Source organism: Chaetodon auriga, chromosome 9 (assembly GCF_051107435.1).
Source record: "Chaetodon auriga isolate fChaAug3 chromosome 9, fChaAug3.hap1, whole genome shotgun sequence".
Taxonomy (NCBI): Eukaryota; Metazoa; Chordata; class Actinopteri; order Chaetodontiformes; family Chaetodontidae; genus Chaetodon; species Chaetodon auriga.
The window spans coordinates 7,826,057-7,839,569 of NC_135082.1; the positions used below are offsets into that span (position 1 = coordinate 7,826,057).

At 41.5% G+C, this 13,513-nt stretch overlaps 1 protein-coding gene across 5 annotated transcripts in view; it reads left to right on the forward strand.

The window, feature by feature from the left end:
* LOC143326204 (uncharacterized) overlaps positions 1-13,513 on the forward strand; it is a 45,135-nt gene that overhangs the window by 16,101 nt on the left and 15,521 nt on the right. For 3 of the 5 annotated variants that reach the window (XM_076739748.1, XM_076739749.1, XM_076739747.1), the window contains exon 2: positions 8,288-8,370. In XM_076739748.1, coding sequence (XP_076595863.1) covers positions 8,304-8,370 — 67 coding nt within the window. In that variant the 5' untranslated portion in view covers positions 8,288-8,303. Of the gene's footprint in view, positions 1-4,064; positions 4,115-8,287; positions 8,371-13,513 lie in introns of all 5 variants that reach the window. The other 2 variants (XM_076739746.1, XM_076739744.1) reach the window with 1 other exon arrangement.

Sequence of the window (13,513 nt, forward strand, 5' to 3'; positions counted from 1 at the left end):
TCCGTGCTCAGTGGCTCAGCCAAGTTTATCATTTCAGCTGACTGGAAAAATCCTCCTACTCCCTCGCAATTCTTTTTTGATTCCTTTCTGCATCTGCCTTTTTTCTCCCTGTGGAAATTGAAGGTTTGCGGCTCGTCATAGATCCACTAACATCATATTACTGAGGCCAATTCATCTGCGCTCCCTCCACTACGCCTCTCATCTCCTCTCTGTAGGCTCAGAGTCAAGTTAAGGACTTGTTTTTGTGTCGCAAACATGGGGAATAGATTCTCGAGTTCTAAGGCCAAGTACCTCGAAATAAGTCTTTGACTGGTCTTTTTAGGTTTCCCACATGGATTCCATGCAGTGATATATTGAGGTGATCCTTCCTACTGAAATAAGACACCGAATGTTGAAGCCAAAGAGTCAGCAGTCCAGATTTGTGCATCCCACAAAGGGAAACACCGAAGAACCCTCACAGCGATCACCACTTCAAACATCCCGATCCTTTTAGATTTCTGTGTGAGTTTGTTCTCAATGCATAAGGCATCAAAATGAACAAATCACTTATTTTTCTGCATAATACTAGATCCTGCAAAGCATTTAAAACCGGCACTGATAGTGTGTGAATGAGCGGCCCTACTTGAGCGGATGGATTGTATGATAGAAAACAGAATTTCATTCATAAACGGTGTTAGCTCATTCCGCTCTAACAGCTCTCACATGACTTCAGTTTAGCTCCGCGTTTACTGTGTACAGCCACACAGCTGAGGGGTTTGTTCAGTCAGAGAACGGGAAATTGGTACTGTAATTTAATCATGTTGTCTAAAGGGGAAAGCTTTACATGAATTTGTTGAAGTAGTCACAGTTAACGGTGCTGAAACTGGATTGCAGATTTCAGTGCTTACGTGTCAACAGTGTCAAAATGTCTGCATTAAAAGCTGCTGTATGCAGTACGTTTGTGCTTTTCTAAGCTTAGCCTGTCTCCCGCCTGCTGCTGATTTGTTGTAAATCTCTTTCTCTGTGGTTCCTAATTGCTGTGGTAATGTAATCAGGTCCATATTAGCCCAGTGTAGTGTTGGTGGTACAGAAGGATTAGGACTGGAGTGGTGTGGATTTGTGTCGTAAAAGCTCAAAGTCCAGTATGGGACCAACTATAGACGTCGTACTAGATTAGGTTATCCCTTATAGACAAGAAGATCCATGTGCCTGTATACAGAGAGATGGTTTAAGAATCATGAAGAGGTTTATTAACAATATTAAATGCTTATGTTTTGAGTGAAGAATCCATACAGTCGGTGTTGGTGTGATCTTTACAATGTGGCAGTCAGACATCTGAAGGTGCTGACGAGCCAATTAGTGAGCACAAATTGCTCGTGGTGCAACGTGTCTGGTAACACTGGTTCCACTGAGAGATTAAGGCTGAACTAGATTGGATTTTCCTTTACGACCAAAGGACAAGACCCCTGTGGACAAAGTCATCTTACAGTCATTTAAGTCAAAAGAGCTTAGCGTTCATTTCTACCATTGATCATGCTCACCTGTGTTTATCCGAATTTCTCTCTAACCTTCATTTCCACTATTTTCTCAACTGCTAATCAGAATGGATCCAGGTGATGACTGTTTTCACTGTGTGGACCTGCACGCTGTTCAGTCCACTCATGGACTCTGTTCTATCTACATCAGCTGAACAAGACTTACTTAACAGCAGATGCCATGACAGTCAGGTGTCTGTGTGTGTGCATGTGTGTGTATGTGTGTGCGTGCCTACTGTATGTGGCTGCTAATGAGGTTATTTCATCTGTCTAATAAAGGCAGACCCCCTACTGGTCTGAATACCTCTACGTGCTAATCCATTGTTATATAATGCGGCGGCTGATACACACACACACAGACACACACACACGCCCACACACACATACACACACGGTGGTTTCCAAATACAGCTCATGGTGTGCCGAGTGTTTCGATGCAGTACAGCACAGCAGAAGGATTAGTATTTTAAATAAAACCAAGTTCATAAACAGCTGCCAGAAAAGTGCCAAGGAACAATGCAAACTGGAAAACGCATCTCATGTAAAAGTGGTCTGAATTTGTCAAATAGCCTGAAAAAAAAAAAAAAGGAATCATTGCTTTTGTGGTTTTGCATTTTACAAAACAACAAGGTCAGATCTCCAAAATGATGTAACTTGTTCTTGTATATGAGAATATAAAGTGAAGAGGGAGCTGCAGCTTGTTAAACGTTATGCTGTCTGTGAAATATGGTTTCAGAAAAGACTCTCCACAGATTTATAAGGTTTCCACTCCCTCTCTAACATGTTAAAGTGTAAGATGATGTATCACTGCATGATCTAGTTTATATGTTATATTTTGTTAACGGAGCTATAAAACTAAACCCTGAAGCACTTTTCAGACATGAATACATGGCTGGCTTCATCTATCTCAGACAGCGGTGAGCCATAGAGAGAGATAATTGTGGTGAGATTAAAAAAATATCATGAAGATAGCAAGCAAGAGAGTTGCATCGTTGACTGAATATTGAAATTCTAGGGAGAGATTGTTGGTCAGTTTATTGCTGTGGTTATAACCTTTGCCCTAGTCACACTGTGGGTGGACAGTTAGTTTTTATAGACTGATCAGATATGTGAAGAATCTCCTCAAGAACTTCTTTTCTTTTCGCATGTCAGCAGGAGGCAGCGTTACAAGACACACATTTAATCTCTTTCTGTGCATGTTTTACCTCATTCTGCTGCATCCTTCAATCATCCAAGGACATTCAATTCAGAGTTCTGCCATGTTCAGAGTGATACAGAAATGTCACCAGGTCTAACCAGCCAACACGTTGAATTGCCATCAGATTAACTTAAAGGGTTGCAGGTCTGAAAGGGGTTTTATATTCTGTCCTGCTCATTTACATATATAAGGATGACAGAATATTAGAAACACCTCTCAATCAGCAGCACTAAGTATTCAATAATTGTTGTTTATGAACACATCATGACCGTATTTATTTGTTGGTTATGGTTTAGGGCACAAAACGTACTATTCGTAACCTTTTTACTTACAGTACATGCTCGGGTGCAGATTGTGTACATAGTGCTGTCGTTGGGGTGCAGTTGGAGCTCACTGGCAATGGACTGAACAATGGATGAACCAATAGATGTATTGTGATCTGTGATATACTGTACATTGCAAGCTCAGATGCAGACAGAGTTGCAGTGGATTGTACAGGAAACAGGAGTGTGTGTAAACATGTACCAGGTAGAAACGTGACATCAGTATCAGTTAGCTCGTGCAGGCAAGTAGCTGCAGTGTCCAATAGGAGTGGATTACCTGAGACAGGTTTTACCATTGTAAATAAATGCTTTAATATTCTGGATGATTAAATTGTTTGGCTGATTGCAAAGCCTGAAACCACGTGGTAGCTTCCAGAACTGGCTAATGAAGCCTGCTGTAACATTACTATTTCAAACTTATCAGAAATCAGTTCGTCTCTCAGTATTTAAACGTGGATGGAAAAATACTCGTCATTTCAGGAGACTTTGGTTGGAAAATATGGCCATTGCACTGACATGGAGCTATTCTATATTTATTTTCTCTTCTCTGTCAGAGTTTTCTGTTGCTAAGCCCTTTTCAAGCCGTTTGTTTGCTTATTTTAATATGTGTGGGTGAGAATATTGTTTCACTAAGGCCTTGTTACCATCTTTGGTTGAAAACCACACCACTGCTTTCCACAGCAACTTCTCTCTGTTTACTGTAAGTCTGTTTTCTCTTTTGTCCTTCTCTTCGTCCTAATATTCGTCTGTTTATCTAACTGGCTCTTCTTTCCTTTCATGCTGCTCTTTCCCACAACCCCTCTCTTTGACCCCTTCCCTCCCTCTGACTTGTGTTTGTCTCCCCTCGCTCTTACTGTCTTTCACTCCCCCTTGCTCTTTATTTCACATCTCCTCTGCTCATCCTCTCATCTATAATTCTCCGTCCCGTCCTGTTGTTGCTCTCTTCTCTTCTCAAATCTGTTTCTCCGCCTGTCTTTCTGTTTTCCTCCTCCCTCTCCTCCCCCCGTCGTCCCTCCATCCTTCTCATAGATGAAGCGGAGGATGTCACCTTGGGGAGCTGGCTTTGGAAGTGGGCGCAGGTCAGTCATTTTGCCCTCTGACCATCAGATCTTGAACTTGTCAGTGGTTTAAAAATAAGAAACTTACATTTGTTCTATCAACTTAGCTGAACTGCACTAAGTAGCCCAGCACTCGAAGTCCCCGCACACTTTCCATGTTAACAAAAAGTTGCAATTAGTCTTAAAATTAAAGGTTTGACATTTGGGAAATATCATTATTCACTTTCATGCCAAGAAAAGATGAGAGGATTGATGCCACATTCATACCTGTACGTACCTACGTCTATATGCATGAAGTTGGAGCTGGGAGTCAGTTAGCAGCAGAGTTTATGTTTGGAATAAACCAATGGGACACCATGTATGTGTATTAGTTCAGTCTTAGTTTTTAACTTTGGACAGAGCAAGGCAGCTGTTTCCTCCTGCTTCCAGTCTGTGTGCTAACTTGAGCTAACTGCCTGCCAGCTTCAGCTCCATGACTCACAGATATGAGAGTGCTATTGATCTTCTCATGACTCAAACCAAGAACAAGACTGTTGTCCACAATGAGTTATTCTTTTAAATAGCTGTCGTATTTGTATCAGCTATAATGTTCCCTGTGGTTATTTTTTGCACGATACTAAATGTCAATTAGAATTTCAAAAGTTTCTTCATCCGGTTTCTTTACACAGATTAGCATTTCACTTATATACGTGTTTATAGGTTGAACTCAGTGATGTCAATACTGACGTTTTGGCCTGTTGTGGTGTGTTTAGTTTCCTCACCTGTTGATAGAACACGTAGTCCTGTGGTGGTGTTTTTGGGTGTTAAGATTGGTTTCCCTTCTCTCTCTGATGCTTCATTGTTTCCTGACATCACATCATATCATGCTGTGGGGACTGGTCTTTCTTTTGGGGACGCCCCCCATAATGTAAATCATTCAATTTTAGGGTGAAGATTTGGGTTAAAGGTAGGGTAAAGACTCCAGGAAATGAATGTAAGTCTATGGAATGTCCTCTTATCAGCTCAGTAATAAATAATATAAATAATAAATAGCTGTTTGCTAAAGAAACAATATCATAGACTAGTTCAATTGTGTCTTTCTGCCGTAGATGATGAGAAAGGTGAAGCTGGTGACACTGATGACTCTCATGACTGTAACCAGGCTTAAGATGAAGATGATGGCTAAGGGTTATGTAATGGTAGTACTGACGAAAGACCCTCCACACGTCAACAAACCCTCAGGAATTTTCCATCTGTTTCTAAACTACAAACTGACTGTAAACACAGTTGACGAGAGACTCTCCAGCTGCTTCTTTCATGGAGAGGATCAACCTGTTCAAACCAGCGGCAAACGTGGAAAACAGGGATGTCTTGTAAACTCTCTAAAAATAAATGACAATGAATTCTCCACCATATTAAAATATATATTTTGCAATCTTATCCTGGAGCCGTACACCACATGGTCTTCATCAGCAGATGGAGTTTGCTCAGACGTCATGGAGGCGGGTCTGCTGACGTGGACGCGTGTCATGATGTTCCCCATAGTGCTTTAAGAACTTCTCATCCATGTTGGCTACAAACTGTTTTATCTGTTTGACTTGATCCTATGGTCATCAGTTATGTGACATATGAGGCTTAAAATCATATTGATTTGATGTCTTATTACTAGATCTTAGTCGTTTTTAGACATCTGTTTTAATCATTCCTCTGTATAATAGAAGGAAAATGTTTTTGTTTTTTGTTTTTTTTTTCAATTTTTCAATCCATGAAAATCCTGGAATTCTTTCATCCTTTCCATTTTCAGTGTCATTTTGCATTTTTTCTACCATTTTCTAATCAGCATGTAACAGTATTCCTCCTAGAATGTTTGACGGTTATTTTTTATTAATTGGTTGTATTTCATTTAATTCTATTCTGGGTTAGTCAGAGGTTTTGTTTGTAGAGCATATAATGAGGTTATGGATGTACACAAAGTAAAGTTTTGGTCCTTGTTTGCACAAGTAATTAAGTAGTGTTCTATAGATTTTCCATGGCCCTTGTGAAACCTGCATTTTTCCAAGTCAGTCTGTTATTTAATTTCGATGTCAGTGAACTGTGCTTTTGTGAAGTTGTGACTTTCCACAATGTCCTGTGAGATTGTACAAGGTTCTGTACAGTATAGTCAAAGTATTCAAAGTCAAAGTATTTTACGTATTTACACATTCATTGTTCATAAACTGTCGGAGAGACAGTTCATCCTCTGGAGATCATGAATGTCTGTACAAAATTTCCTGGCATCCAATAGCTGTAGAGATATTTCTGAAGTGGTTGACAGATCAGTCAAACAGCATGAGAATAAGAAATGAACTCATGTTACTCAGACCAGTGATGAATTATGCAGACAGGTTTCACAGTTCTTTGGACGTCTTTCCACTCTAGGGTATTGCACATCTGTACTGAATGGTACTAGCCCATCACAGCTGTTATGGAGGCTGCATGGCTTCAAGCTCATTGTCATCTGTTGTAAAAGAAGAGTTCTTGAGATACTTTTATGAAGTTTGGCTGAAGAAAACATTTCCATGTGTCTCCTCCTGAAATACTATTCTCAAGACGTCCATAGATTCATGAAAATAACTGCACCAAATTAACGGTGACACAGCACAATTATTCTGAGGTATCAGTTTACTGAAAGTCGCATCAACTTCCTGCCAAACTAGGCAGGAAACCTCGTACATAAAGTGCATAGTTAATTAGATTTGAGACTAGAATAGAGAGTCATGTAAAACTTAGTGAGTTAATGGTCCCGCTGTGTGAGAGAGCAGCTAACTGGTTCAGCATGCTGGAGCTGAACTCCCACATGGCCTCCAACTTCCTGTCTGTTGGGCAAGGATCACGAAGAGTCCTGTGAAATAGACTGAAGTGATTAAAAACTCAAAAAGAAACTGCGACTTGGCATCGACAGTGACACATCTGACTGTAGTATGGAAATGTATTTGATTGTGTGATACTGCAGCAAAGTTAACGACGTCCATGCTGCCGCACAATGAGAGCAATGACAACATATCGCTTTGTAATGGGATTTCACGTCTGTTTGAGTTTGTGTTGGGGGGTTGCTGGGCATCTGCCGGTGCTAAGAGGTGAGCGTTTCAGCTGGCAGAAGAGGAAGGCAGAGCAGAGCACTGGATACATAGCTGAGATGCCTCCGTTGAGACTGTTTGGATTGTAGTGAAGGACTGATCTGGAGATTGGCTGCAGACTGACGCACTGAAGTGTAACATAAAAGCGTGGAGAAGAGCACAAGTTTAAATTGCAAATTGAAGTTAGTCTCAGCACTTTAAGGAACACTACACATGTTCAGCTTTAAAGGAATGAAGAAATAGATCAGTGATGATGAATTCAGGAGTCTATCTGACAGGTTTTCTAAGGCTGTGGCTTGTTACAGACGACTGTGTCATCCTTCAGAATGAACTCGCTCTTTCTGTGCAGTCCTTTCTGATTTCAGATTCGGCCACCCGCCTTTGCCAAGCCACTTTTAGTTGAAGTCATGACACTCCCAAATGGGACTCTAATCACATTGTAATCCAGCGAGCCTGATCACATTGCAAGTGGTCAGGCTGGCATATGAGCGATATAAGGAGATAGAGGCAGATTAAGATAAACACAGCCACACAGTTACAGAGCCTGGAAGGTGTCATGGAGAGAAAACAAATCTTGCAAACATCAGGGTTTTGTCCGCATTCCGGCTCTGAGACTGTACGTTAGATTAATACGTTACCTTTATTTACAGATGCCAGTGAACAGTCTGCAACTGTCACTACATTATTATTTGTAATAATTAATGATCCTGTCCTAAAGTGCGACAGGATCTGACAGGATCTCATGATAAATGACAGTCTGTCCTTTCCCACACATCAGACAGAAGAGCTGGAACCCAGAGAAGTTGATCTAGTCAAATGTTTTGGACATAAGCAGCTGTGCTCAGGACAAGCCCAAGAAAACTGAAGGGTTGGGGAGTTAACGAGTGCGTTTATTACATTTTCCCAGATTCCTAAAAAATGATATGCTTTGTTGTCATGGAAGCATGAGCATCCTCTCTCATCTTGACCTTCTCTGGAATTTGTCAGTGTTGTGCAAACAGTTTAAATTGATCCAATTCGTCATGTCATCATCAAATGACTTCACAAATGTTCATTTAAGGAACAGTTTCGCTCATCAGTGTCTCTCCCTGTCTCACAGCAGTGACAGTGCTGCCATGGCATCAGGACCTCCAGATGTGATGGCCAATCAGGAGCCTGCTGAGGTCGTGGAAGAGTGCTCAGGTAGCAATTTGATTAAATGTTGAAAGGTTTCATGTGATTCCTCAAAGTGAAACATTGGACCATAATGCCATAATGACCCTTCTTCACATTTTCTGCCCAGACTTTCTTTCATACAAACACAAAGCCTCTGACTAATGTGACCACAACCATGAAAAGATTATTCATGTTGTGAAAATAGAGCAGCTCAGTTAATTCAATGAATATTTGAATTTCAAAATTTGGGACCTTCAAGACTAAATGAACTTGTATTGCAGTGACATTGCTCATGATGGTCAGGCAAGTTTGTATATTTTAATAAAATTTCAGATATTTCAGCAGTTCCATACGTGAAACACATCAGCATACAAATAGACATTAAACAAGTGTAAAACCGCTTTTATTGGCTTTTATTTTGGCAGCTCCAGACAGCAGCTTCATCCTCCCAGCTGTAGTTTGACATGTTTTACACCAAAGAACACTGAAGTATATCAGGTGGAGATTTCTTTAGGTTTTGATCAGGAACTAATTGGTGTTCAGTTGGCAAATCTCTGGGGTCTCTCCTCAGAAGTGGTAGATTTTAACAGAAACATCTCAAACTCTGCATGTGCTAATAAGTCAGGATGGTTTCCACCTTGGATGAAAATAACAAACTATATTAGTGTCGCAATTGGATGGATAGCAGTATATGAACGTCTGCGTCTTATCAGCTGAGAGTTTGCACACAGACACACAGCAGGGAAGATCAGGCCAGCTTTAACAGTGTAGATCTCCCTGCTGCTGTTGGCAGGAAATGAAGGAACAGAGAAAGCTATCATCATCTCTCTCACACACACAGACACACACACACAGATGCACACTGTCTATACAGATGGCTAGCACATATGCTGCTGATATAACGGGAACAAAGACAAAGTGCTTCGGGAGGTCAGAGAACATGAGCACACGTCCACAGTCCAGCAAAGTGGCATCAGCCTCTCATGCCTGAGCTGTAGACGAGGTCTAAACTAAGTCCTCTTCTGACGTTTAAGTGAGCATCTAATATGTGGAGTTTGTTGCAGGAAACGGACCATTAGTACCCAGTTTGGTGAGTCACTTCTGTTTGTCAGGCGTGACTCCACAGATCATGGAGTCTGCCATTCATGTCAGTTGTCATTCATGTCAATCTGCTGGTGTTAACCCAGTGACGGTGCCAGACAGACAGCTTATCTCTGATTGGCGCCTGGCAGAGTGTCCTGTGTTTGAACTGAATCTGCAGTCTGAGCTCGGTGGTTGGTTTGACATCTGAAGTATTTACCTACAGCATTAGATATTCAAGACATGGTGCCGTAAATAAGCAAAAATCAGTATAGATGACCTTGATATTAGTTTGACTTTTGTGCTTGTTTAGTCATGATTACAATTAACAAGGAGAGGAAATTTGAATTACATGAGCATCAGTGTTCATTAGTGGATGTGAATTCACCACAATTGGACCCATTAAAGACAGACAGCTAAGCTAATGCTAGCACAAAAATACACCAAAGAGGGTGCAGACGCTGGTGCAGGTGTTGAAATAACATAAATGAAGACTAACAATCAGTGAGTATCAGCACTAATGTTAGCATGCTAGGCTAACTAGCTTTCTCTTTCCTTTCTTGTGAACCGAGTTTGCACTTTCTAACACAAATGGGAGGAGAATTGCAAATTAATTTTGAACGTTAAGTTCACAAAAGCCCAGCTGACCTGCTTCATCAGGACTGTGTGGGTGTGATTTGTTCAGATTTGATTGACAGTGTTGCAAAGTTTTGATTGGCGTAGTGAAAGCTGTGACATCACCTTTTTGAAACTGAGCCCCACCTTCTTCAAACCAGTGATAACAGCACATACAGAAACGTCTCGTGTGAAATGAGCAGAAGTGTTTGATCTTTGGGATGTGTGTGTGATCACGTCGGGCCTCATCACGCTTTGTGAGAGGCTGACTGAAGACGTGTGTTTTCAAAAAGGAAACCAAAAAAACTTATTGATACTAAGTTTACTGCCAGGACTGAAATACATGATCACAGTGACTGTTAATTACAAACTTACACACACTGAGTACAGCTGAGAGCTCAAATATTATACTGATGTCAGCCTGTGCTCTTAAACTATATATACAGGTGCTGTTCAATGAATTAGAATAATTTGAAATGGTGCACTCATTACATTTTTGGAATGCATTTTTGTGCAGAAAGCAAATCAGGTGTTCACCGCACCTGTCCTACTCGTTAGAGTAATCACAGAACTCGTCACCTGTAAAAAAATTAGCTCAGCTGAGCTTTCCAAAAGGCCCATTTAGGCTGTTTGACTGCGACACTGTTGTTTCATTGAATTAGAATAATGGAGAAACTGTTTCATTGAATTAGAATAAATGCTCAAATTTTTGTTTTCTGTGAAAAGTGTTCACTGTGCAGTATAAAGTCAGGGTTAAGTAGAATTTCTAAGTTGTAAAATCAATCATGGGTAAGCAGCGCGACCTCTCAACCGGAATAGTGGCTCAAATTCAAGCCCTTCGCCAACAAGGCCTGACCCAAACTAAAATTGCTAAGCAGCTCGGCATCAGCCAGTCTTCTGTCTGCAAAGCTCTCAAGAAAAACTGCAGCAAGCGCACCAACTGTTCCGCCGTCCGAAAAACATCTGCGCGCGACAACAAGCAGCTGAGAAAGATCGCAGTCAGCAACCGGTTCAAGTCCACTTCCGAGCTCACCAACTTGTGGAACAAGCAGACCGGTGCTGACGTCTCCAGATCAACCACTTACCGTCGTCTGCGCGAACTCGGCTTCAAATCTCGCGTTCCAGCAGTAAAACCGATGCTGAACAAGAAACAAATGGAGAAACGGCTGAAGTGGGCCAAAGAACACCGCGAGTGGACTGCTGAAGACTGGCAGAAAGTGGTCTTCAGTGACGAGTCACGCTTCTGCATCTCCTTCGGTGACCAAGGTCCTCGTGTCTGGCGTCGTGGTGGCGAAACCTACAACCACGAGTGCCTAAAAAGATCCGTCAAGTTTCCCCAGAGCGTTATGGTCTGGGGATGCATGTCCGCTCGGGGTGTAGGGAAACTCTGCTTCCTCAAGAAGACTGTCAATGCTGCCGTATATCAAGATGTTCTGGAAACGTTCCTGATTCCGACTGTTGAGGAACAGTTTGGCGAAGAAGACTTCATATTTCAACAGGATCTTGCACCAGCTCATGCGGCAAAGTCGACCAAAGATTGGTTCGCTAAAAAACAGCTTCAAGTTTTGGCATGGCCAGCCAATTCGCCTGACCTCAATGTCATTGAGAACGTTTGGGCCATCGTCAAGCGGAAAATTCGCGACAGAAAGCCGACTACGCTGGACCAACTGAAGCAGAACATCGCCACTGCCTGGGAAGCTGTGAGTGCAGAAACTTGCAACAAGCTGGTCACATCGATGCCGCGGAGACTTCAGGCAGTCATACAAGCCAAGGGGGCAGCCACAAAATACTGAGAAAGTGATAATTGTACAGTAATTATAATAAAAATTATTCTAATTCAATGACATGGTTTCTCCATTATTCTAATTCAATGAAACAACAGTGTCGCAGTCAAACAGCCTAAATGGGCCTTTTGGAAAGCTCAGCTGAGCTAATTTTTTACAGGTGAAGAGTTCTGTGATTACTCTAACGAGTAGGACAGGTGCGGTGAACACCTGATTTGCTTTCTGCACAAAAATGCATTCCAAAAATGTAATGAGTGCACCATTTCAAATTATTCTAATTCATTGAACAGCACCTGTAAATATACAGTGCCAAGCCTTTATCCCCCCCCCACCTCCTCATCGTCCTCATCTTTCCCACCCTTCCCTCCTGGAAAGAGGAAAAGAAAATGAAAGCATCTCTTTTGGAGACAAAATACTTAAAATAAAGTTTCGCTCCAGCTTTCCTGACAAAAGCTGTGTCGCCTCCTCTCTCCATGACGTTGTTTCCCTTTCAAAGGTCATCATCTTCTCGTTGTGTGAGCTGAGGTCAGTTCCCCCCTAATACTGACCTTAGACTACCTTGAGATTCCCATGATGCTATTTAGAGTGTGTGCGTGTAGTGGTGTCTGTAACTGAAAGAAATATTGGGAAATAACAGCATCTCAGACCTACAATGACCATAAAGCCCTACTGACCTTCCATTGAAGCAGTGGCCTTTCTCCACTCTCTGAGCGCAGACCTTTAACTTAATAGTGTATTGTGCCTAAAATAGCACAATAAATGGCAGTCGGCGACTGTTTGCCCCTGATTTTTCATCTTGGCAGTGCAGAAAGGCCTCTGAAGCGTCATCAAAAGCAGTTTGGAAGCTCCTCAAGTAAATATAGCAGTTCACTTCAAGGCCCAGACAGAAGACAGGAGAATTTGCAGCCAACATTTTGTCGCAGAAATTGGATGAAAAATGACATTATCTAATCTCTGTTAGTGTTGCAGGTGCTATATTTAGCACTCCATGCTGAAAAGACTTGTGGTTAGGTCTTTGTTATGTTTTTTTAATGTGTCATATAAAATTTATAAATAACAAACAGAAGATCTCAAAGGAAAAGAAAGCAAGCTGCTCATACGCATGATGTGAAGTCGACAACATGAAATGAATAAGCCTAATCATTTATCGTGACATGTTCTGTGGCAAATGACCCAGAAATGTTAAGCATCCCGGCCCTCGTACCAGGTTTAGATGCCTAACATTTTTCAGCTGTGTTTTAGCTGCAACCAGAAAGCATATTTTTAGAGAAAGGGAGGAATGCTCAAGGATTCCCCACAGGGCGAAGGACAAAAATGACACCGCTTGTATAAAAGGAATGTGCCTTTTTTTGACTCTCTCCTAAAGCATTCACACAGTTGTTTTGTTTGTCTTCAGGCTGTGTCACAGTTCCTTCTTCCCATATTTCTCTGTGTTTTGTGCCTCAACACTGTTCAGTCTCTGGGATTAATACAGCCGTACATTGGGATCATTTGTCCACTGGAGATGCTTCACATTAGTTTTTGTAGCAGTGAGGATGTGTCTCTCTGTGGTGAGTGTTTTTGTGACTTACTGCTAAACTAATGGCGTTCTCATCAGCCTCAGCTGTTCTTTGTGTTTAGTTCTAATTAACACGTTAACACACTAAACTGATAAACTAAGATGGTGAACACGGTGAACATTATACTTGCAA